General features: G+C 47.2%; 9 protein-coding genes across 9 annotated transcripts; 3 read left to right on the top strand and 6 right to left on the bottom strand.

Moving 5' to 3' along the window:
* Nucleotides 1-878: 878 nt before the first annotated feature.
* On the bottom strand, nucleotides 879-1,865 carry BHQ10_000186 (uncharacterized protein; the record flags this gene model as incomplete). Its single annotated transcript, XM_040873942.1, has 6 exons — nucleotides 879-913; nucleotides 966-1,036; nucleotides 1,086-1,203; nucleotides 1,255-1,627; nucleotides 1,680-1,733; nucleotides 1,785-1,865. 6 exons carry the CDS (start codon nucleotides 1,863-1,865, stop codon nucleotides 879-881), a joined length of 732 nt encoding a protein of 243 aa, XP_040728691.1.
* A 1,634-nt stretch (nucleotides 1,866-3,499) lies between these two features.
* Nucleotides 3,500-4,567, top strand: BHQ10_000185 (uncharacterized protein; the record flags this gene model as incomplete). Its single annotated transcript, XM_040873931.1, has 2 exons — nucleotides 3,500-3,740; nucleotides 3,798-4,567. The coding sequence occupies 2 exons, from the start codon at nucleotides 3,500-3,502 to the stop codon at nucleotides 4,565-4,567; spliced, it is 1,011 nt and encodes a 336-aa protein (XP_040728690.1).
* Nucleotides 4,568-4,652: 85 nt separating this feature from the next.
* BHQ10_000184 (uncharacterized protein) lies at nucleotides 4,653-8,803 on the bottom strand (the record flags this gene model as incomplete). The annotated part of the gene is made up of 5 exons (XM_040873920.1): nucleotides 4,653-5,030; nucleotides 5,087-5,620; nucleotides 5,675-6,009; nucleotides 6,442-8,707; nucleotides 8,759-8,803. The coding sequence occupies 5 exons, from the start codon at nucleotides 8,801-8,803 to the stop codon at nucleotides 4,653-4,655; spliced, it is 3,558 nt and encodes a 1,185-aa protein (XP_040728689.1).
* A 406-nt stretch (nucleotides 8,804-9,209) lies between these two features.
* Nucleotides 9,210-9,602, bottom strand: BHQ10_000183 (uncharacterized protein; the record flags this gene model as incomplete). Its single annotated transcript, XM_040873909.1, has 1 exon — nucleotides 9,210-9,602. The coding sequence occupies one exon, from the start codon at nucleotides 9,600-9,602 to the stop codon at nucleotides 9,210-9,212; it is 393 nt and encodes a 130-aa protein (XP_040728688.1).
* Nucleotides 9,603-11,646: 2,044 nt separating this feature from the next.
* Nucleotides 11,647-13,361, bottom strand: BHQ10_000182 (uncharacterized protein; the record flags this gene model as incomplete). The annotated part of the gene is made up of 7 exons (XM_040873898.1): nucleotides 11,647-11,823; nucleotides 11,873-12,058; nucleotides 12,112-12,325; nucleotides 12,380-12,546; nucleotides 12,601-12,904; nucleotides 12,964-13,045; nucleotides 13,136-13,361. The coding sequence occupies 7 exons, from the start codon at nucleotides 13,359-13,361 to the stop codon at nucleotides 11,647-11,649; spliced, it is 1,356 nt and encodes a 451-aa protein (XP_040728687.1).
* A 797-nt stretch (nucleotides 13,362-14,158) lies between these two features.
* On the top strand, nucleotides 14,159-14,754 carry BHQ10_000181 (uncharacterized protein; the record flags this gene model as incomplete). The annotated part of the gene is made up of 3 exons (XM_040873887.1): nucleotides 14,159-14,227; nucleotides 14,427-14,643; nucleotides 14,708-14,754. The coding sequence occupies 3 exons, from the start codon at nucleotides 14,159-14,161 to the stop codon at nucleotides 14,752-14,754; spliced, it is 333 nt and encodes a 110-aa protein (XP_040728686.1).
* Nucleotides 14,755-17,742: 2,988 nt separating this feature from the next.
* Nucleotides 17,743-20,474, top strand: BHQ10_000180 (uncharacterized protein; the record flags this gene model as incomplete). Its single annotated transcript, XM_040873876.1, has 2 exons — nucleotides 17,743-18,888; nucleotides 19,071-20,474. 2 exons carry the CDS (start codon nucleotides 17,743-17,745, stop codon nucleotides 20,472-20,474), a joined length of 2,550 nt encoding a protein of 849 aa, XP_040728685.1.
* A 296-nt stretch (nucleotides 20,475-20,770) lies between these two features.
* Nucleotides 20,771-21,919, bottom strand: BHQ10_000179 (uncharacterized protein; the record flags this gene model as incomplete). The annotated part of the gene is made up of 4 exons (XM_040873864.1): nucleotides 20,771-20,908; nucleotides 20,965-21,073; nucleotides 21,120-21,724; nucleotides 21,800-21,919. 4 exons carry the CDS (start codon nucleotides 21,917-21,919, stop codon nucleotides 20,771-20,773), a joined length of 972 nt encoding a protein of 323 aa, XP_040728684.1.
* A 524-nt stretch (nucleotides 21,920-22,443) lies between these two features.
* On the bottom strand, nucleotides 22,444-24,697 carry BHQ10_000178 (uncharacterized protein; the record flags this gene model as incomplete). Its single annotated transcript, XM_040873853.1, has 2 exons — nucleotides 22,444-23,768; nucleotides 23,821-24,697. 2 exons carry the CDS (start codon nucleotides 24,695-24,697, stop codon nucleotides 22,444-22,446), a joined length of 2,202 nt encoding a protein of 733 aa, XP_040728683.1.
* Between the last annotated feature and the right edge of the window lie 220 nt (nucleotides 24,698-24,917).

Genomic DNA, 24,917 nt, shown 5'->3' with positions numbered 1-24,917 from the left:
ATGGTCCGGCGGGCATTATGTTGTGATTGTGACGACGACGACGACGACTCCTCCGGCTTTTGCCTCTAGTTCTGCTATTACTCGGACTGTCATTTGTGGTTGGTAAGAATATAAAAGAGGAGTTCGTTGTGGTGAAGCCATCTGCGTTGCGGGTGCTGTTTCGTGATGATCGACCGCTGCCGTTGGGTGGTGAGAGTGATGTAGTCGGCGTGACAGCTACCGGGGGAGGTTGAGGCAATTGATATGACACGGATAGAGACGATGAAAGTGGTTGGGAGGCAGATGCAGATGGTTGTAGTTGATCACCGGCTGTAATAACGGTTTGATAAGTAAGTCGTGAGGTTGACATGGGGACGAAGTCCGAGGCGAGCTGCTGTTGATCCAGACTGGTCAGATCAATGCTATCAAAACCAGACGCTGTTGTGTTGATGGTAGAACGAGACCCAAAACTGAATCTTGTGGCGCCACTGGTGCTGCTGAGATGGCGACAGTGACGCTTCGGTTTATGTGACTGCCCTGAGCATTGGTTGCTGCGAACGGTGGTTGGCCTGGACTCTTTGTTGTATATACTGTTACCGCAAGGCTTTGCGTTGAGTTGATGGTGCATAGATTCTTCATGGTCGTCTGCCACTAGGATATGACGGCCGTGGATAGAAGATAGACGAGTCGTTGTCGCCTTTCTATTATGATTGGTTGTAAAACACCTGAATCGACAAATGGAAATAAATTTCTTCCATATTCGAGACTTTCTGAGAAGTTGGTAGGTCACCAAGACCACAGGGCGGATCTTAGGCAATGATGCTGTAACTATGATAACGGTATTCTCAATCCTATTTCAATTTTAGTAAGGAGAAAAAGCCGGGATATCCATGTGGCACTTACGCATACCAGTAATTCCAACTATTGAGACGATCTATGACTCGAGTCAGCAACGGACCGAATACGTAGTGCTCCAGTATACTCACATGCAAGATCAGAGCCTTCCTGTCTGGTTTGGCTACCTTCGACGGCATCGACGATTTCAGCAACAGTGGCGCTATTGAGTCAGTTCATGAAATATGCTGATTAAAGGTAAAAGAACTCACATTAAGCTGAGAGAAATCAGGACACCAAGACCTGCCTTAATATATCCCGGAGCACGTATCTGCAGGACTAAGCCCACCGCGAGGATAGTGAGGCAAATATCTGATGCCGCATTGATGGCTACAAAAATCAGCTCTATACCTGCCCAATTCTAGAAGGGAGGTGACCTACCACCCTGCAAATATTCAATCACCAACACCGACTCCGACGTCCGACACGATCCCGAATCCCAGGACCCAGTCACTGACGGCGCACATTGTGCCAGAACAATAGCCAAAAATAACACATTGATCACCACCTGCAACACAATTATGGCCCAGACTAGATATGTCCGGAGGCGAGAAACTCGTTGAATGAAGTACAGCAAGAAGACTGCGAACGCTACTCGACCGAAGATTCCGCATAGAGTGCCGAAGATCATGGAAAACATTTCGAACCTCATGGCGTTCTGAAATGCGTGTTTACTGGAGAGTTCCCAGTCGTGCCGGCCGAGGCCCCAGTAGATGGCAATTGTGGAGGTGATTATTTTCACTGCTTGAAGGATCTGCACCAAAAAAATTAGCAGTCTGTTACTGAGGATGGAAGAGTATACGAACCCATGCTATAATCATCAAAATATCATCCGCTCGAACGATCCGCAAAATTCCGCACTGGGAGATAAGTCGGAGTATCATGACCACGCTTGAAATGCAAAATAGTACCCATAGACCAATTAGACTATCGGTTTGGTGTATATTGATCCCGTGTTGCTGCTGTTGACTGGGATCATTTGTAGATTCCATGACTAATGGAAAGGAATGAAAGCTAGCAACGCATTTGAGAAGAGATGAGGAGTAGAGCCCAGTGATGAGCTACTACTGAATCCACGCATCGAAATTCTGAGCAGTGGCTATGTTGATGGTCTGTTAGTTTTTTGGCAATCAATTGAAAGACCGACGGCAGGGTAATGGCTGATATTAACGACTTTAAGATAGAGAATGAAAAGTCCAAGAAAGTATATATACTTACCTATGTATGCTACAAATGCTTGGCAGCAATTGAAATCGATGTTAACTCGGGACCGAAATAACCAGAAAGGAAGGTGATATCTACTCGTGGCAAAAGGTTGAGGTTCAAGGGTGTCGACTGGTGGAGGTACGGATGCCACCTTGAAAAGGGACGGTCCAGTGAGACTGCTCAATGGTCTTCTTTTGATCAAACTTTGTGCAAAAATGCACAGATAAACAGAAGAGGCCTTTGTAAACTTTTTTCTGAGCAAAGTCCGAGTTTGCCCAGGGCCTAGCTAAGCCTTCTCTTCGATAAACTTTCAAGAACGTCAGCCTCCCTCGTACAGCATGCTGTATCCAGACGGAAAAGAAAGCCACTCTTCAAACGCACCCATGAGTGAAGTGGCCGAATTGAGTAAATGGACTGTATTCTGCTGACTTGATTCCACGAGTGATGATCGAGAATTCGAGGTCGAAAGTCTGGTTGTCCAATTATAGTAAGACTTTCCGGATGCGGAAATATTTCGGTCATCGGTTTTCGGTCATTCCTTTCAAAATTATGCTTGAGACCAATTAAATGCTCGGGTCGGGTTTACCGATTAGAAGTACACGTCGTCTGTTCATGGCTCAGTCTCTTATTTGATCGCCTAGAGATCGCATACTGTCAAAGTCAAGGTGGAACATGGTTGCACCTAAAGATCACGGCACGGCTCCACAAGGCTGGTTTATGGTTTTTCGATTTGACAGTCGGGTTAAATTTGGTGATCATCTGGGGATTAAATATGGCAGTTTAACCACTGATAATAAAGCTTTAACCAGTGTAAAAATGATGGATAGTTCTTCAAATTTGTTGTCGAAGATCGAGGGCTTCTCCGAGTAAACCCTAATTCGATGTCGGTTTAGGCCGCTCCAGGCACTTGGTACCCATACACCTTAGGTGCGAAATACAGGATTTACGTGCATTGTCCTTTAATGTTTAGCAATTGATTGATAATATACATATGTAACCACTATTTGACTGAGCCAGAGGCCCAATGGCTTACCGTTTCATGTCTTCACGTCAAGACCAAACTTTCTAGTAAACTGATAATTGACCAATCATATTTCACCTTTTCGTCTATACATTTCTAGTTGAATGTTTACATGCTCATCTATATTGGAGATACGAACTGTGAAACATGATTCACATCATCCTCACATTAAATTAAGTACACAACAAGATGGATTAGTAATGTCTTTTTATAATATCGGACTCTTGTCCGATTGATAATCAGTGCTAATTAGCTGCGGGGCGAGGGGAAGATGAGGTGATTGAGGGGGGAATAGCAATTTTTATCTTCAGTTTAAAACATCATTATTTCGCCTTTCTTATTTTCTTTCTCCTCTAACTACATGAAATTTAAGCAAACAGAACGTCAATCAGAAAGAGAATGGCAGACTTCAAACCGCGCAATATCCTCCTCATCGGAGCCACAGGAAACATCGGCCGCTTTATCACTCGATCCATCGTCTCTGCGCGAGGAGACTTTGATCGCGTCGCAATCCTGACTTCTGCGCCCGCCGCAGGCAGCGAAAAGGAGAAGTTCATTAACGAAGAACTCAAACCCAAGAATGTCGAGATCATTGTTGGCGATATTGGTAATGAGGAGGATGTTTTGAATGCTTACAAGGGTACCCCCGTCTCTCACCCGCAGGTTCGATTTTAGCATTGAGTTGACTTTTTTGAAGGAATCGACACAATTATCTTCGCCCTAGGCCGAGGTGCTATCCTCCCCCAAATCCCACTCATCAAACTCGCCGCCTCTTCCGGGTCATCTGTGAAATGGATATTTCCCTCCGAATATGGCACAGATATCAAATACGGTCCTTCATCAGCCGGCGAGCCCACACACCAAGGCAAACTGAAAGTCAGAGCATACATCGAAGAAGATGAAGAAATCAAGAACAGTGGTCTGAAATATACGTATGTTGTGACGGGTCCGTATCCGGAGATGTTTCTCAAGGGCGACTCGGAGTATACGGGTGGATGGGACGTGAAGTCTAAGAAGGCGAATTTATTGGAGAAGGATAATAAGATTAGTTTCACGACTATGAAGGAGTTCGTCCCCCCGTCCGTCCATTTCTTACGCGCAATTGATCCTGACAAGTACAGTACCGGCGACCTCGTCCTCGCGGCCCTCCGCCACCCAGGCCCCGCAACATTCAACAAAGCTCTCAAAGTCAACTCGTACACTGCAACTCCGGCCGAAATTCAAGCCGAGTTTGAGCGTCAAGTAGGTGGCGGCTGGACCGTTCAAGAAGTCTCTCTGGATGCGCTGAAGGAATTCGAAAAGAATGCTTGGAAGGACGGTCGTCCTGATGCGGCTGTGTTTACGTTGCGACGTATTTGGGCCGAGGGTGGGACGCTGTATGAGAAGAGAGATAATGATGCTATTGGGGAGCCGGAAACTTTGACGCTGAAGGATACGGTTGCTTGGTATATCAAGGCTTCTACCTAGGACTGATACGTATATGTATATATCTATGTGTATGGACAGAAATGAGAACATAGGATTCTATAATCATAATTTTCGTGCTTACGCACTATGCGCCAACAACCATCTCCAAAATCTCCAAAACCTGCTCTTTTCGCTCTAACGGCACGGGATTGGTCTTGCACCATCGATCCTCTAGCGAATGCTCGGCCAATTTGTCGAGTTGATCACGGCCGACGCCTACATCTTTGAGGGAGCGCGGCATGCCTAGTTCGCGGATGATACCGTCTAGAACATCGCCCAGATCAGCTGTTTCGGTGTTGATATTGTATTTCTTGACAACGTCCTGGACTGTGGGTTGTTCGAGCAGAAATTTGAGCACGCGCGCTTGTCGAGCGTTATTGGCGCCTTTGAGGGCGTTATATTTGCACACCGATGGTAGCAAAATGCAGCTTGTCTCTCCGTGGCCGACACCAAGAGGGCCGAGCTACACATATCAGCTTCCACTCAATTTTTGACAACGTAAAAAGGGAAAGAGGTTACCTGATGACCAATCCCATGACTAGCACCCAACTCCACCACCCTCTCTGGATGCGTACACGCCGCCATCGCATCAACAGATCCCAACTGACAATCCAACCTCGCCTCGAAATCCTTCTTGTCATGCTTACTCCTCAATAATCCGGGCACCAGCATACCCAACGCCTTTTGGGCCAATTCATCCGTTTCGTCATACGCCACAGTCGAGCAGAGTGTTTCGACACAATGGTCTACTGCCCTGATCCCTGTACTCAACCAAATAGAATCCGGCGTTGTAGCAGTCAACTCTGGATCGAGAATTATAAGCCGAGGGCCGCGGAGGGGTTTCTGGAAGCTATGTTTTCGGTGCGTCTTGTCGTTTGTGCCGCCTGCGAAATCGGAGTATTCGCCCGCTGACAAGGAGGTCGGAATACTGATTATGGGGATGACAGAGGCTTTGATTGTGCTGTCCTTTTCGGCGGGTTGTTTGACGTCTTTGCTCACGTTTGTGGTTAGGGCGTAGAGGCCGTCGAAGGTTGTGACGTCGTTTGCTAGGGCCTACATCACCGTCAGCACCATCTTCTTGTAAGTCTGATTGGATGGGGGACGTACGAAAGAAACAATCTTCGCAGCATCCGTCAAACTGCCCGCTCCAAGCGTAACCAACAAATCCGCACCCACACTTTTCGCATCATTGATAATCTCCACAACCTCAGACCACAGCGTATGCGGCTTCATTCCAATCCGGACACCCGCAAACTTGTCGCCCAAGGCAGTTTTGAGTCGTTCCAAGGCATCAGTATTTCGTGACAGGGAGCCAGAGCAAATCACGTATACTTTTGATGCGTGGAAGTAGGTTGCGGCTTGGGAGGCGGTTGCTTCGGGGAAGGGGACGCCGTATGCGATTCGGGGCTCGTCGCGGTTGGCGAAAGCGGGGCGAATTGTTTCTGGCATTTTGACATCAAGCAGGCAATTAAGTGGTTGGCGGGTGATAGAAGGTGAGTTTGATGAGAGCATGAGCTATATACATCTTGCTTTCTTCTTAAGATGACAAATGAATGCGGGGTCCTGGTGAGGGTTGCAGTTGGAGATGCAGGCAGGGATGTCTCCCCACATGCTTTGGAGATCGGACAAAGATATGGGGCTGAAAGTCAACACCAAATGTGGGGCTGTTTGTATACAATTCAGTACGTATATTGCTGAAAAAAAGATATGGATGAAGATGATAATCACTGGTATATAATCAATTGGCCCGCCAAACACCATCAGTGTAACATACAGAAACGCTTTTTATATAGAAATGGTCAACGATCATTGCCCCCTCTTGGCCAACAAGTTCAATGCACTTCCAGCAAGAATAAATCCACACTGATTCTTACTGAGCGTATGCTTGACCGGCACAGTGAATGTTTCTCCTGTCTTGTGCTTGGTCACTTTGAGGCTCACCTCGCCCTGACCACCGGCCTTCAACAAATCATACAATCCCACAGTGTCGACTTGATCGCATGCACTGATGCGGTCGTAGTCTGCGCGGTCAGCGAATGTAAGCGGGACGACACCCTGTTTCTTCAAGTTGGTCTCGTGGATGCGAGCAAAGCTCTTGGCGACAATGATGCGTCCGCCGAGGTAACGGGGCTGAAGAGCGGCGTGTTCACGCGCGCTTCCCTCGCCGTAGTTGTCTTCGGCAACAACGAGCCATTCACTGCCCTGCGATTTCCATTGTTCAGCCAGCTCAGGAATAGAGTGTTGTTTTCCAGCTTCGTCGTAAGCGACATTTGTTTCTCCTGTTTCAGCATTCACAGCGCCAATGAGTGTGTTTGCGGAGATGTTAGGGAGATGTCCCTTGTACTTAAGCCAAGGTCCAGCAGCAGAAATGGTATCTGTAGTACATTGGCCCTTAACCTTGTAAAGAACCTTGAGACCTGCGAGCTCGCGTTCAGGGAAAGGTGCAAAAGGCTCCAAAATAGCCAATCGCTCCGAAGTAGGGGAAACGACAACTTCGACGGAAGGATCGGGCACAGCAGCACTAGGCATGAAAGCAGGGTTACCTTCCTCGAACCCGGCGCTAGGCAAACTAGAACCAACGGGAGGCTGGAAACGGAATGAGCCACCGTCAGGTGTAGGAATCGCGTCGGTTAAAGGGTTGAATGTAGTGCTTCCCGAATAGCTCATTGCGGTAACAATATCAGGCGAGGCCAAGAAGTTCATGGTTCGTCGGTTACCATCGTTACGACCTGGGAAGTTACGGTTGTAAGAAGTCAAGATGGCGTTGTCCTCGCCCTTTTGAACTCCGTCGGTACGCTTCCATTGTCCAATGCAAGGACCGCAGGCATTGGCTAAGACGGTGCCACCAGCAGCAGAGAAGGTAGACAATGTCTGGTCACGTTCGAGAGTAGCGCGGATCTGCTCGCTACCAGGAGTAATGAAGAAATCGGCTTTGGGCTTCAAGCCAGCTGCGGACGCCTGCTTGACAAGGTCCTCGGCACGAGTCATATCCTCATAAGAGCTGTTCGTGCAGCTTCCAATAAGTCCGGCACCGAATGTCTCGGGCCATTTGTTCTCTTTGACAGTTTCGGCGAACTTGGAAAGAGGGACGGACAGATCTGGAGTGAATGGGCCATTTATATGGGGTTCGAGAGTGGACAGGTTAATAGTGATCAACTGGTCGTACTCGGCTTTGCTATCGGCTCTCAGCAAAGACTGAGATCCCGCAGCGGCAATTTCTGCTGCAGCGGCGGCGACAGCGGCACGGTTGGTGGATTCAAGATAAGGTACATGGTTGGGTGAGAAGGGGAAGAGCGATGTTGTAGCACCGACTTCAGCGCCCATGTTACAGATCGTAGCCATTCCAGTACAACTGAGAGTATCGACACCAGGGCCGTGATATTCAATAACGAAACCGGTGCCACCACGAACGGTAAGTTTACCAGCAAGGTGCAGAATAATATCCTTGGGAGAAGTCCATCCACTCAATTGACCTTCTAAGCGAACTCCGAGAATCTTGGGAGCTTTCAATTCCCAGGGTGCATCGACCAGAGCATCAACGGCATCAGCACCACCAACGCCAATCGCAATAGCACCCAAACCTCCAGCATTAGGGGTGTGACTATCGGTACCCAGCATCATCAAACCGGGGGCTGAGTAATTTTCCAACACGTTCTGGTGAATAATACCAGCACCAGGTGGCCAAAACTCAATTCCGTAGCGCTTAGCAGCTGACTCCAAGAAATCAAAGACTTCCTTGTTGCCCTGAATCGAGGCAGGTAAATCGGTCTCTGCACCTCGTTCTCCGACAATCATATGGTCACAGTGGATACTGGCCGGGACAGCGGTAGACGGTAGTCCGCAGGACATGAATTGTAGTAGAGCCATTTGAGCGGAAGCGTCTTGCATGGCAACGCGGTCCGGCTTGAGTTTGAGGTTCGCTTGGCCACGGATATCACGGCCATTGTTGGTGTTGGAAAGTAGCGAATCTTCCACATTGTCCAAATGAGAATATAGGATCTTTTCCGCGAGGGTGAGTGCGCGCTGAGAGCCGAGGACGCGACGGACTTCTTCGAGGTTGCGGAGGATCTTGGGGTATGGGGGCATGCGAGAGCTGGACGCAGCTGTGGCGAGGGTTCGTCTCGAATTAAGACATGATACCTGTACAGGTTGGACGAGGAATTCTCAAGGGTGATAGAGTCATTGACGTACCCTGCGAGCGGCCACTGCCCGCTGCCAGACCAACTGCCTCACCATCGTGACTCACGGGCAATCCTGGTCAAATTGCCTTATGTACAGCGAGATAGAAGTAACTTGTTTTTGTATAGACAGATTACTAAACCAACAATGTCTAAACTATTTGGTCCAACTTCTCCACGCGCGGAGAAGAGAAGAAGAGAAAGAGAATTTACCCCAGCAAATTTATTGCTTTAGTTTTTGATTGAATTTACATTGACTCTGATTGGCTGTCGGCATTGGAGAATAGCGCCGAGATCGGGCTGTCTTTTAGCGCTAGCACTATTAAGGTCTTACTGTACACCATCTCTTTGTTGATATCGGACCTCTTCATTTCCATATCCATCTTCCTTGACAACGTCTCAACACCTCGACATGACAACTCGGCAGGTTGACCACATCGATATGTCGCCTTCTTGCGGCAGGATTACCAATCCAGAACACCCATAGTCACCAACCCAGTAACCACAAGCATAGGCGAATACCCCCAATGATCCCACTCGCCGAACCCATGCATCTTGCACACAGCGCCATCGACAATCGCAATCGCACCACAGGCAATCATCGTTCCTCCCAAGGCCTTTCGTGATCCGAAAAACAGCGTGATCCATAGCGCAATGCCCATGAAGATGTCACGCGCGCCGTAGACGATCATCAGGTAGTCGACCAGTTGCTGATCACCGGGGACGCGTAGGTCCTCAAAGTAGAAGAAGCTTAGAGCATGGTCGGGGCGGACGATACAGTTGATGCCGAAGCCTGTAAAGACAGCGCCGAAGATGATGCCGAATAGGCTGAAGAAGACTGATTCGGAGAGACGCATTTTGTAGGTTTTTTTTTGGAGTTGGTCGTTTGTTGAGTTGAATGGGAGAAGGAAGGATGATGAACACAATGACCGAGAGGCTCTTTACATATCCAACATTATCTAAGAAATTGCTTCGACAAGGGGCATGGAAGCCTAGAATACGAGGCATCCCGATTGGCCGAATCGTTCAGCTACGGGTGATCGCTAGTATAGACTCTTTGGTGCAACGAATCAATATAGAGGAACAATGTGAAACATCGTCCGTCAAAGAACAGAAGATTGCTCAGTACTAATACCTATTTAATACAGGGTACAAATCCTATCATATTGCTGCCTACCTAGGTAGGCTATTTCACCGCAACTAAACAACCGTTAAGTAAATTGGTATGCAACAACAAAGATTAAGTCAGCATATTGGACTCAGATTTCCTTCCAGAGAGTTTTGATGGCTACCCAGGTGGTCAAAGTCTGCTGAGCAGTCAGCCAACCTGTCAAATCATCTTCTGGGTTAGGCGATGCTCATCATAGTCCGCGTGTTGACAAGAACAGATACTACACTTTTGAGAGCTATGTCAGGGAGAGAATAAAATTAAGAAGAAAAGGGAGTAAGACTGTTTATATAACGGCAAATCGATGTATGGTTTAGGCAGTCGTTCCAGAAGGCAGGCCTCACAACTATGGTCCAGATTAGGCAACCCACTCCTTTCTTGGACATGTTTACGTCTTCACTAACTTTGCTTCTTTTCAAAACTGCCTCTCTCAAGTCCTTCCTATCCATCTCGCTTCTTGCAATACAGTCAACACGGTACTCGATTGGGAACGGTGAAGGGTGCCCGGGGCAAACGAAGAAGGTGCCACAAGGAAAGAAGTCGCCGACAACGAACCAGTTATTTGATCTAGCCTAGTTCCTTCCTTCTTTGCCAGCTATAAACACCCTGATTTCCCCCTCACTCCTCTCCCTCTTCTTCTTCCTCCTCCTCCTCTTCTTCTTCTTATCTCTTCGGATAAATATGCCTATATCAACCACACAAATAATTCTAATTTCGTTTTGACAGGCTTCATGTTGTCTCTGTGTATACTACCATACTAGATCATCAGTATGCGTGCAGCTATGGTTTTGTTATGATCCAGTCTAGACATCTCCAGGTACTCTTAATTATGGAAACAGGGACAAAGGCAACAGAAGCTGGACGAATTTAGAGTCGGAAACGTCGCATGTATATTCAAATAGCTGGGGCTGGGGTGACGATGAGGATACAACAAAGAAAATGAAAACATCAAGCATATTGCTAAAAGCACTGGTCTCAAGATATCTGAAATTCCAGACTGGCTGGAGGATCAGCGAATCAGATACGCATACGCAAAGTCATGTTTTCTACGTATATCATAACAGAGAAACATTCCAATGACAAGCTGATCGACGCTGTCAATTTCTTCACCCATGGGATAATGGTCGACGAACGACAACAAATGCTCGGCGATGATCGAGCAACATCCTCCACAACAACCACTCTGAAACTAGATGTGGCCATTATGGACACGTACCATGGGTTGAGGCTCATAATATGGTTGAGGCTAATAAGCACGAGGATACTCTTTAGAAAAGACCTGAGTAAGTGAAAGTCCTGTGAGTCCTGTTTTCAGTGGTTGGATTGATTAACATCAATTGAAATCCAGGACAAATCGCCCAGTATATGCATATATTCAAACTGAAATATGGGGTTCTATCGACGAACGGAGCACACCCATGGCGTGTCTTTAAAGCAGCAATTGTCGGCATCTGGGGATGTATCTCAGTCTCCTAATCGGCTTACCTGCGATGGGCGACCCTCGGAGGTGTCAACAAAACCAGCGAAGCTATTGTGAAGAACGATAGTTCGGCTGTATCACCAAATGCAAAATTCCTTTCCATCTTCTCCTATCATAGAAAATACGGCATCGAGACGAAGTAACAAGCATGTAATTATCAACTGAAGTTATGAAATTGAATCCTATAAAAAGAATTATATCATACAATGTACTTGCTTCCCGATACTGCTTGAGAAAATTATCCTATCATTCATTACTCTCCTCGATCCTCCTTATCTTCCGCAACAGCTGCTCGTAAATCATACGCGAGCTCATAACATTCTGCCAGAAGCGAATTGACACTCCCCTGGCCTTCGGGGATGTCGTTTCCTATGTAGAATTTTCCGTCGATGCGCATGTTGTCAATTGAATTCAGCTTTTTAAAAGCACACTGCGTTAGTTCGGTTTGAAATAATAAAGGGAAAGAGGGTGGGAGGTACCTTCATGCTATACGGATAAAGTTCACGAGCATTCGAGACTCCGCCAGAATCCTTGACTTCGAGTAGACATCGGCGCAGGGTTTGGAGTTGATTATAAATCGGGAGGAGGGCTTCGGAGACTGGTTCCGAAGCGATGAGGAGTGCATATATGTAAGCATAGCTGCGGCGGATGAGGTAGAGTAATGTCTGTCTAACCGTTAGTCATTGCTCAGGCAAGTTAAAGTATGATAGTGACGCACTCGTTGAGCATGCAGATCAGCGGGCTGGTTCGTAGCATCCAAGAAGTTGCCGTTCACACGAGCTTCATCGATACGGTCAAGCTTGCGCTGGAATTGGAAAAGGTCTGTTTCGCGGAGGGACCATGCCTGTGTCATCGATAGTCGCTCTAGTTGATTCCTGATCTCGAGGAGACGAGCATATTGTTCTTGGAAGCGTTCGTCGATACGGCCTTTTCTGCAGTGGATATGAGTCACTGATACAAAAGAGAGTAGATGTTGATCTGCCTACCGCTCAAGGACAATCTCTGTCCATCTCCAGCACCGCTCAAAAAGAGACTTGACGGCTTCCTGTCCGCTCAGAATCTGACCATCTGATCCGACAAAGTTGCCATCTTTCATATTATTTTGAATCTCTTTCAATTTCTCTTGTAAATCAAGGACTTCGGATGACGAGAACTACCACCATCATATCAGTCAAACTTTCTTATGCATTTCCCCAGACTGACGTACCTTTGAACGAGTATTAACTGCAGACGTAGACCGTAAAATTGAGACCAACGTCTCATGCAACTTCACAAGCTCAGGCGAAAGAGGCTCCAGACCCTTGTTCAGTCTATCCAAAACTATTTGGCACTCCTCCAGTCGACTACCCAGGAGTGTCAGTAGATGCGGGGGATGAGTATCTTTTCCGCGGTCCAGGGTTTCGCGTATGGTGGCGAGAGTCCGAGATATTGATTCAAGGTCTTTGGCGCTATAGAAGCCTGCCTCTTCAAGATGATCGAGTAAGCGTTGTACTGTGGTTGTAAGAGAGTATCTATGCCAACTGGTTAGCTCAAAGTTTCAAAGCTTCTAGAAATTTGTGGTCGAACTTACGTCGCGGGGGCCTCATTGTTTCGGCCGACGGTGAGAAAGAGGAGGGAGATGAGTTGGAAACAATCGTCGAGAACATAATCAACTACACCAAAATCCACAAATGTTAGCTTCTAATATATCCCATCAATACCCCTAAATCAAATCAACGCAAGGCCCACTCAGTGTTGCTAACGTCGGTTGTGTGGCAAGCGGCGGTCACGTTCTTGCGCTTTCCGCACGGCATTCAGAGTCTCGACCTGACCGATCACTTCTTCGTATAACGGGAGGACATCCCGAGATTTGATGTAGGACGATTTATCTTGTTTCAGTAATAGGAGTGCGTCCCTAGTGCGGAGGAGTCGTTCGAGGATTGGCTGTTCTCGTGGATCGAGGGGGACCAGTACAGCCGGGGAGTCCATGATGAGGATGGGAGTTGTGCTGTTGAGGATTAGAGCATCCGGCTTTTGATTCCTAGAAGTTGACTGCAAGGGACAACGTAGGTATTTGAAAATCAAAGCTGTACAATAATTGAATTGAGACGAATAGACGAAGATAGAATTCGAGCCTAGTCTAGTCGATGATGGAGGAGAAGATAGATTGGGAAAGGTGGGGGGAATAGATCCGATTGATACCAAGACGCCGGATGTGGAGAAGCTAGCTCCGACTTCTTAGTTTCTACAGTACTTTCAGCAGGCTTCTTTTAGCTTGAATTTGCAGTATATAATAATTTTGTATGCAAGCCTTTCATTATCCTCGAAGAATCATTTCCTTCAGCTTGGTACGATTTTGATGGAGGCCACGGGTGAAGTTGATCTATGTACGTCTTCTATAGCCGACACAGTAACGATGACGCATCAACCAGTTCCGTTCCTGTACACTGTATATGTTAAACAGCGAATCAACTCTTTTCCTCAGGTATTTTATACTTGGCCGTAAGAACTAGAAAGTTCATGTTTTGCAGCGAGGGGTGTCATAGGGTGACTAATCAAGCCAAGAGCGGGGCTTTCTGCTGAGTCATCTGAGAGGTCAGCCTAACTTGGTTCAGGCTAGCGCAGCCGAAGCGAGGGCTTTTGCGCGGCACACACTTGGCGAGTTGCGATCTCCGGCTAGCATCAAAGTCTCCGTGCAATACTTCTCTCTTTCTTCTTCCGTGTCAATCCAGTCCACGGCAATCCCTTCGAGATAACATCACCTTTCTCGTCCACAACCGACCACCATGTCTACCGCCGAGCTCGCTGTTTCCTATGCGGCCTTGATCCTCGCCGACGACGGCGTCGAGATCACCGTATGTTCCTACCCAGATCCTGAAATTTGATGCAGAAAGAGGCGGACAATATCTCTGTGTACCATCCTGTGCGAGATCCGTGTACAATTCACGATTCACAATTGTGCGCACAGAAAGAGGATTACCAGAAAGGCATTGGAAATATGGGAAATTTGGCTTTTGGCGATTTTGAATATGAACTAATATCCATTCGACACAGGCCGACAAGCTCAACACTCTCATCAAGGCCGCTGCCGTCCCTGAAGTTGAGCCTATCTGGGCCCAACTCTTCGCTCGCGCTCTCGAGGGCAAGGATGTCAAGGACCTCTTGACCAACGTCGGTTCCGGCGGCGGTGCTGCCGCTGCCCCCGCTGCTGGTGGTGCTGCTGCCGCCGGTGGTGAGGCCGCTGCTGAGAAGGAGGAGGAGAAGGAAGAGGGTGCGTCATCTCTTGAACTGAATATGGTATTGCTGGCAGACAGAAGTGACTGACTTGACTATAGAGAAGGAAGAGTCCGACGAGGACATGGGATTCGGTCTTTTCGACTAAGCGGTTTTCTAAACTGTTTTACGCCATTGATTCGATTCCCCCGTTTTCATTCCTCCTGTCCACTCTACAACTGCGCAAATCCTTCCATCTTCTCACATCCTCCTCTCGTCCTATGTACTCGATAATTCCGTTGTTTAATGAAATATGGATGATGGATATCTTATGTTCGGGGCAGAAAAAATTATTTCAAATCAATTCGGAATGGGGGTTTCTTTTTATACGAGAGCATGATGCCTTCTGGTCCTATGAATTGCATGATGGCGCATAAAAAAGATTTTCTTGTCTTCTTTTGAGAAGTTTTTTATGCAATTCCCTGTTGTTTTCTTAATGCTTTGCTCGTTGTCACATGGTGGTCATGTTTACAGTGATAATGGCAAAGGTTGGAATTCCACAAATGAAAGAACAAAAAAAATTCTGCAAATATGGCTGTCCGACTAGATACCTTTTAACGTGTAGAGCAGCATTGCTGCGAAAGTACTCGCCCGACATCGCCGAACTACAATAAGGCTACATAGACAACATATTTCAAATGATTCACAGACGGGCTGAAAGTACGGATGACGTATGTATAATGATTCATTATCGACTCATCTAAAGCCCTAACGCAAGAGATCTAAGCCAAATTCTGACTCATTCAAGCCAGTCAAATACTACGTGTATAAAAGATGATTAGATGTGGGCTTCAGTGATTGCCAATCTGACGATTTCTAGCGAGGACTGGAACTGCTTCCTCGCTCGATATAGAATGCCAAAATTCAGAGCTTTGATCAATGCACAGCATCTACTAGGTTAGTTCCACTGGCAAATCACAACTCTTGACCTAGCTCCATTTTTCGGATAACGGGTGGTTCCTGCAGGTGACTTCGAATGCTGTCCAGAAGTCGGTCCGAGATTCAACTGTCGTTGTGGCCGATAGAAAACAACCCCAAAATATTGGGACAGCAAGACGGAACAATTGCTGTTTATTGCCAGTTGGTTCACGGGTCTCAATGCTCACTTCATCGAGTATGGTATCTAGGTTGCCACGCGTATTTGACTGCTGGAGAAGTCACTGTACCAGTTGGCGGAGGCCCGATTGGACAGGATCCGGACGTGGAGAGCCCCTTAGCAGCCAACACTGACACCGGGACACCGTACAAGCACCCATGACCATTGACCAGGAAAGTGATAGCCTGTAAGCATGGTCGTGGTTTCTCTGCACAAGACAATTAGTTTGTACAAACTATCATGCCGGGGTCTGGGGAGCCCCAGAATTGCCGGTTCTGTCCGCTCCTCTCCCTTACAATACTCTTCTACATGTATGACAATACCAAAACAGTCGCTTCTTGTCGAATTCTATACCCTGGAAGTTTGAAAAACCACGATCTGGTGTCTCGGAAGTGCGACAACTGTACGCGGATCTTCTCCAAGTTGAGCTTTTGCGACGCTACGCCTATTCTCCCACATGCCCATCCACATAATTCAAGGTTGAACGAAACATTGGGATGGAACCGTCTGACCACAATTGACAGGATCAAAGGATTTGTGTAAATAAGCCGTGTCTAGCCCCTTAATACATAGACAGTAGCAGTTCATAGGTTCTTGCATTGTTTCTTTTCCGCTTACACGAATTATAGGCGGCCAAGTCTTCACCTTCGAACACCCTTTATTAGGGTCAGTTCGAGGTCTTCGGTCCTCATCTTTCAGCACTTTTTGAGCATTCACTATGTCCAAATCTCGCACAACTTCGATGTACCCGAGCTGATTAGTTATCATAAGAATGAGCCTATTCATGGCACCACTATCGGGTAGGGAAGAGTGCGATTTGAAGATGTTTCATTTCTAATATACTGTAAACCTGCTGCTTCCTCTTACTCCGGAGGTCTCCAGATGGGATTCGTTCTCATCCAGAAAGAGCTTCCAGGCACAGCTCCGCCGCAGCCTTCACGAAGGATTCGCAATGGGTTCCAATGCATGGCCACAGTACGTCCTTTAAAGGATTGTGAAACTTTGTTAAAAACTGATATCTCCATTTATTGGAGTGACCATCAAGTAATCATCAATTTTTTACCATGCCCGAAGTGACTCCTCTTTCGTCCTAATATTGAATGACAAAAGCTGTCGTCTGGGCCCCTTCGGATTCCTTACTTCTCCAGAGCTTATCGATCATGGGTACAAGCCCAACAGAGGTTTGCTAGATCAACGCACTGCTCTTCTTTAGATTCAGGAGTATATTCAGGTTCCGGAGGAGACCCAGATAAAGTGACCTTGATAGGTGAAAGTGCAGGTGCTGGTACACTTTCCAACGGCTATTATTTCTTATGTTTAGTGAACTTTTCTCAAGGTCAGTATTCGCGCCTTAGTCTCAAGGCACTCTTCACCCCCAGTCAGAAACCTATTTATTCCAAAGTACGAAACTTATGGGAAATACGATCTCCTGATGAAACCTGTGCCCGAGTTTGTCTCTTGAAGGCGTTTACAACAAAATTGTGAAGCGTCTCGGCTCGGATTGTCTGTCCCCATCCAAGCGAGTTGAGACTTTTATGAATATGATTTCGGTGAAGATATTGCAAAACGTATTGCCAAGTGATTCACTATCGCCATCACATGGACCAGAGCTTAACATAGTCGCCCATACATACGAGGAGATATATCAAGGCGTTCAAGGCCCTTTAAAACTACTTAGGCCGTCTATCAAACCATTTAGGATAAACCCGTGCAGCCAAGTAACAGGCACTCTCGGATATGAATTGTGTCACAAAGTCATGAGCTGACTGCTGCCTATGACTTGATATGAGTCTAGTTCCGAACGAATCGGAGATGCTTGTTTAATTAGGGTGAATTATATCCCGTGAGGGGCATGCATTTCAGACTCGGATTATCCTTCACTCGACACCGTAGAATGAGAGAGACTGATATAAAAGTACGAGACTTAGCCATCGCTTTTATCTCATTCTAAGAATATGCGTTCCATCTGCACAAAACTCGGCTTGTCTAGCACATAAGATAATGGCCCACATCAAAGATGTCCCATTACTGATCGACCCAAGTCAACGAAGCATCCAAGAACTTCTACTAAAATATGGCATCCCGCCCATTATAGCGAAAGCTAGAGCACAAGTTGAATTCAGAAACTTCAGCACAGGCGAACTTCAGGCCTGCTTTAGCAAATTGCACCGGCACGAGGCGGACCTTAAGACTTTTGAATTTGATTCAACTTCATCGTGGGCCGCAGGATTTACAAGTCTTCTTAGAAGAAAAACGCAAGAAGTGGTATGGCTGAAGCCTCAACTTGAGTTGTTAAGAGAGTCAGCGATCAAGAAACTCGCTCTTTGCATCAACGCTAAAGGCGAGTGGTCTCTGCGTGAGAACGCATATCTTGCCTTGTCTCATGTCTGGGAAGAAGGCATCCAAGCCGATCCTCAGAACAGAGGAATTCCGCTTGCACATGTCCAGCAGATCATTGCACGAATCCACGCGACAGGAGCAGAATGGATCTGGTTGGATGGGCTGGCCATTCCAGGTTCTAGTCGATCATTGACCTTGGAGGAGGAGGAGATCAAGATTGCCATTATCAACAATCTCGATGGTATATACAGACGAGCCGACTCAATCATTATCTTCGATGCGCTGGTCATGCAGCTACAATCGACTGATCTCGTGGATGTAGCCATTTGTCTCTCGTGCGGAAAATGGATGAGAAGACTATGGACTTTTCAAGAAATCTACCTCTCCAGAAAGGCAGTAATTTTGACGAATAACGGGCTGGTGGATTATCTGACTATGGCTGCTCGACTACGCTCCCTGAGTGGACTTGATGATGAAGTTCCACAAATGTATGCATCAATGTCATGCAAGGATCTCATGGCTGTTCAATCCATGCACAAGAATCCAGCAAAATATCAAGAACTTTACCTACAACTCGTTCGAGTTCTGGGCATCGATGGCAAAAAGCCTTCTTTGACCCAGCTGGCGATGGCATGTCAAGATCGACGAACAGGAAATGACATCGACTATGCTCGGGCATTCTTCCCTGTTCTTGGATTGACGTGGAATAGTACATTGAGTAGAGAAGAGGGAATGGAGCTCATTTACAGGGACCAGGAATATTTTTCGAAGCGATTGTTGCTGATGCATGGCGTTCCGAGATCTTCGGTGAGGTTAGGGTGGGCGCCATCGTATTTGACAGGACTTGTTGGTCGACCACTTGGGCCAGAAGAGCCTTTGGGAGATATCAAGTGGGAGCACAGAGGGCTAAAAAGGGATTGGTATACGTATAAGGCGAGTCCCCCATTGAATAATGACTGCAAAGAATGCAAACTAACGTGTCCATACAGGTCAACAAGGAAAATCCATCACCAAGGGACAGTATCATGGCATTGGAAGTAGACTGCGAGGGTGCTTGCGAACTCTGCGCCTGTTTAATTGGTAGCAATGAGCGTCCAGAAACTATGGAAGGATTTCGACAGGCCATTTCCACTAAAGAAGCCTACATTCTAACGAACAACGAGCTGAACATGGTGTCACGCAGTGGCCTTGCGTATCGCGCAATACTGGTAGAGCGAGATACAGCTGTTGCCAACCTCAATGAAGCCTGGGTCTACATGGCCGTCGAGGTCGCGCCCATACACAAATCATTGCCAGCGAAGCCCAAGTCTTGGCTACTCCTCCACGAAAGCCCAATTTCGACACACGAACGTAGTGGGAAGGACTGGACTAAGATTGCGCGGATGTTAAGCGATGAGGATACTCTGCATGGCGGTAAAACTCCTTTGCATGAGGCTGCAGAAGCCGGGATTCAAGATTTGATAACAGAGCTGCTCTCTGAAAATGCAGCTTTACTCGAGGCACAAGACGAGAGAGGGTGGACGCCGTTACATAATGCAGCCTTTAGGGGGCAAGCAAGCTCTATTCTCCTTCTCGTCCAACACGGTGCACCGGTTGACGCTCTTGACTCATCTGAAAGAAGCCCGCTCATGATTGCGGCTGATGAAGGCCACACCGAAGCCGTCAAGCAACTATTAGACCTCGGTGCCGATGTGAACTTATCGAGCCAAAACGCCAAGTGTCCATTGAACCAGGCATTGCTCACAGAGCACGTGGAGGTTGTTCGGATACTCCTCGAAGCCGGCGCAAACCCCAATGGTCGAGATAAATTTGGGTATGCTCCCATGTTCATTGCATGTAGAAATTTGGAAACGGCCAACCTTCTCATCAGTGCCGGGGCAGATCCATCTGCTGACCTTGTCGGGGGTGCAACCATATTACACTTTGCCGCGCGTGCAGGTAACGTTAGCTTGATCAAGCGTTTGCTTGAACTCGATATGCCTGTTGACCTCACCGAGGGCAATGTACCGACCGGCATCACGGCGTTGTACCGCGCAGTTGAAGAGCAAAAGCTGGAGGCTGTCGAAATTCTTCTTCAGCATGGCGCAAATCCTAACCACGTTATCCAGACATGTTGGACTCCGGTGCTCCTCGCTGCTAAACTTGGAAACTATGAAATTACAAAGGTTTTAGTCAGGAATGGCGCGGATGCGCAAACAACATGCCAGCCGGAGAAATGGACCGCCTTGCATGTCGCATCTCAAGCAGGCCATCGTTTGGTGGTGAGGTTACTGTTAGATGCTGGCTGGGATGTAAATGCCCGAGATGCTGCAGGATTCACACCATTGAAATTAGCTGAGACGGCCGTACATAGAGCGGTAGTGGAAGTTTTGAAGCAAGGCGGAGGTTTATGATATCAGACCAAACAGGTCTCTTAAGTCCCAGTCAGCACTCGCATATTCGTATAGAGTACTGTGTAATTGGAGTTATCGGTTATATCTGGGCCGCCGGCATAAAGCAGACAATCAATGAAGTGGACAATTCACATTTTCTAAGATACACACAGAAAGAGGAAAGCCATCCGCTCTAATAGTAAGAAACCGCTAACGCCCAACTTATCCACGCTCTTCTTGCTAGTAGTCAAGAGGTTCTTTTCGACAAATCAGAGAAAAGAAATCATACAATCGTTGGAGATTGCAGCATCAACTCATCACGAGTCAAGAGCAGGGCGCGCATAGATTCGGAATTGTATGAAAATGGCGATGTCTTCCACCATAGTTCCCAAAGACCCTATGAGCCAGGGCAAGTTTTTTACAATGTATTCCTTTTCGGTTGAGTGCGCGATAATCTGAAGAATCATGATTAGTAACCGAAATGAACCCAATTGAGGCCAGAAAAGCTTACTCCGGCTCCGTAGGTAAGATTGCCTAAGAGAGACAGAACGAAAAAGAGCAACGAAAGACCTTCGCATGACTTTTCCGAATAGTTTTTGTATATCTGTGGTAACCGAGCCCTGTAAAAATTAGTATTAATATTGCATTAATGAGCGAAGAACATACCCAAGGTAACAAACTGCACTGAAATACCCCAAAACCTGCGCACCAGGCGCCATAGGACCACCCTCTCCATCGTGGTTCACAGGAGCAGGCCTCCAAAGTCCCGTCTGCCAGGCGATAGCCCAGCCTCCGGCACCTATAACCGCAATCGCAATGACACTCAAAACATTCTTAAACCAAGCCTTTGCGCCGGACTCGCTCTCTTCCACAATCTTCGCCAATGCGCTGTCCGGGTGACTAGCGCGACGCTGATGAAGGTCTCTCTGTGATGCCGACGACCGTCTCCGTCGCGAACCTGGTATACTCAACTCATCACTGAACCGTCGGCCTAGTAGTGGTGTTGTTGGAGTGGGACTGTCGAGAGTTGATTCGACGCTATTTCGGCGCTGTTCGCGGCGCGCATTGCGCATGTTGTAGTACAGGCATTGAGAGATGAGGACGCCGTCAGCAATGCAGAAATAGACTGCGATTGCTAGTACGACGGGGACGAGTTGTGCCCACAGTCCGCCGACGAGGTTTGTCACGTCACCCACAAACCATACGACAAGGAATGCCATCGATAGACCTTCTGCGCTACCATATCGGTAGTTTTCGATGAGTTGCGGTACCTAATTCCGAACGAAAGTACTTGTTAGTAGGGTTTTCGGCCTTATTAGAGAAGGCTGGAATTGAAGGACGCATACGAGAAGAAACACCCAGCAGGTCAAGGATATCGAGCCTAGAACACCAGATGCAGCTTCACGAGAAGTAAGAGGGATGCTTTTCGACGCATCCTTCGCCAAGGAGAATATCAAGTTTGACATATTGTAGTCGCAATGGCCAATACAAATGGGCGAGCACTCTCTGCTGCCTAGAACGGCTAGAGAAAATCAAATTTTAGAAGACAGAAAATTGACACGTCATGTATGCGAAGCATAGATGCGGATAGCTATTGACATGGATGTTATTCTTGAAAAGCTGGAGATTTTTGTCCGAGATAACAATGGATGACAGCCGCACTTATGCGGGGCGGCTGGAAAAAGCCTGACATGACCTCGCTGCGTTCTGCATTCATGAATCGGTCGAAGCTTCGGTGCAACAACATGTCTCTATGTCCCAGTGGTTAAGGAGTCCGGCTGTTATCAGCGCCTGCAAAGGCAATGACTGCACACCGGAAGATCGGTGGTTCGATCCCACCTAGGGACGCTTATTTTTATGTTTTTTCTTCTAAGCCAATTATGTCCGTTGATTTGATTGTGATACCAGTTAATATACGAGAACGAAGAATTCAAACTATATATATATTCTACCTGATTTTGAACTATTTATGCTACAATGGCGAGAGGGCTCAATTGTTAGGATGTTCCCAGTATTCCGGCCGCATATGCCCCTGCCATTCAATCAGATCCACCACCATCTCACCCAGTATGTCTTGAATGGGTCCATATAGTAATTCTTCCCGGTCCTCAAAGGGATATATCCTTATCAGACCATCAACGTAGTTATTCACAGGAACAGGCTCGGTATCTTCCCAATTTCCGGGGTCTATACCGTGTTGTCGTACGAATCTTTGAAGCGGCAGGATACCAGGGCCGAGGAGCCATTGTCTGACCGCTCCTTGATCACTACTAGGCGGTGGGAGAGATGCTGTGGGATCCTCATCAACCGGCTCCAAGTCAGGAAGATCATCTATGCCACTGTGGTCGTCATCGTCGTCCATATGTTCTATTTCATCCGGATTCGCACGTCCAAGAAGATTCCTTAACCACTGCGGTTGAGCAGCCTCGGGAATCTGTGAGATGTACGACGGAACCGGATTACTTTGCTGACGATATGCCTCGGATTCATATGGGGGCAGTGGGTCGGAAGCAGAGATTCTGCCGGTTGTAAAGCGAGTCGGAAGATGAGTTGTAACACTAGGGATGTCGGAAAGTACGACATGGCGCGCTATGTCTAAAGTAATCTCTGGTGGTTCAATCGCCACTGACTCTTCTGAAAGGGTTTCTGCTATTTCCACGAGGAGCGCAAGAACCTCTGGTGTATTCCACAAGTCCTTGGCGCGGGATATATAAAGTTCGGCGAGTAGTTCATGAGACTGGGCCGGAGGCATCTTTCCCCATATTCTTTTGGGAATAGGCTGCACATCAAGCTCTTGAGCTAGCCGATTAAATATCCAAGGATAACGCGCCATGGCGGCTCGCAATTGCTGGCGAGCCTCTTTGGGCTTATTCAAACGTAGTAATGCTAGAGCCAGCGAACATTGAATGTTCGGATATGATTCCCAATCTTCCTTGAACACGGTTTCCGTGCAAAGAGAGATGAAATGTTCGTACTGTCGGCCCCTGAGTGCCAAATTGTCGATAAGCAGCCTCATACAATAAGGGTCTTTGATGTCAAGACTCAGGACCAGCTTGGCCCATTCGTATGCTGTCCGCCATGTTCCTTTCATGCCGAGGTTTGCGATATATCTCCAGATGGTGAGCCACAATTCTCGATTTTCTGTAAGTATAAAATCTAATTTTGCCTTTCCTTCTTGTAGTTGAGTATTAAACGAGGAATGAGCTGCGCGACCTATGTTGAACAACGATCTTTCTAGCAGATCAGCCGAGACAGCATGATCGCTTTGATGTTTGGCTATTTCAGAAACTTGAAGCAAGGTCGAAATATGGTATGCTATATCTTGTCAGTACCATAGCACACGGAATTTTCATAGAAATAGACGTACGGTTGTATTGCAAGAGCTGTATCAATCTCTGGGGATCCATAGACTCGACACACATATCAAACTGCATCTGCACGTCCTGATATGCTTTGTTATGCACAAGTCGGTATTGACTGCTACCATCCGGTAGTCTCTGCACAAGTTCCATCCCAAGTCCACCACTTGTCGTTCTCGGCCACTCATCCTTCCCTTGCATAAGTATGTTTTTCCTCATGGTCACCCCAGCAAGACTCTGTCCTCTACTAGCGGGGCTATATCGCCCACTCAAAGCTTTGCCCAGGTCAAGCATTTCTCGTTGCCGCTCCCTTCGTCGTCCAGTTCCAGCATCCTGTTCCTCAAAGGATTCGAGAACAATATTTCCAAAAAGTTTTCGCATTTCGTTCATCGCATTAAGAGACTTTGGTTCGATGGCAAGGAGTTCGGCAGGCGATTTGGCGAATGCATCTTCCCTCGCGGAAAGCGCAGGCTGCTTCTCGCTCGAGACGACAGCGGTACCATTTTTGACCGCTAGGTCCCTGAGTGCTCGATCAATATCATCCAGCTCCTCCACAGCTACCTTTTCCGGCTCGGCGGCAGATTTCTGCGTTGCCTTCTTCTTCTTCTTCTTTTTCTTCTTCTTCTTGGCTGTTTCTACTGTCGTAGTCACTGTAGAGGTCTCGATCTGAGCATTGGATGTTTCTTTTGATACCGTCTCATCTTCCGAAGTTTGATCGTCATCGTCATCTCCGCCGGCGGCATTCAGCAAGTCGAAGGCATTTAGTTTCTTCTTTGGAGGAGCTGGTATGGATTCGTCATTTGAACTTTCGTGATCTTCAGCTAGTTGGAGCTGCACCTCTAGTTCGCGCTGCTTTTGCAACTTTCGTAACGCTCTGGCAGACATTTCGGTGTTTCATGAGTAGGATTTCAAAGATCTCGAATGTGTGTCATTGCAAGCCAAATGGTCTGATAGTGGGGCATGAACTGATCATTCAGATGATGTTGAACGGCGCACTGAAAAAGACATGATAATAGTGATAAAACTCTGAAATATCAGGGATCACTTCTTTGAGGGAGATATATTTCGAACGAAAAATAAAATACAAAATAAGAAAAGGTGAGTC

The sequence above is a fragment of the Talaromyces amestolkiae genome (assembly GCF_001896365.1).
Source record: "Talaromyces amestolkiae strain CIB chromosome Unknown scaffold1.1, whole genome shotgun sequence".
Taxonomy (NCBI): Eukaryota; Fungi; Ascomycota; class Eurotiomycetes; order Eurotiales; family Trichocomaceae; genus Talaromyces; species Talaromyces amestolkiae.
Note: the sequence above shows the minus strand (reverse complement) of the source record. Positions and strands in the feature narration are given on the sequence as shown.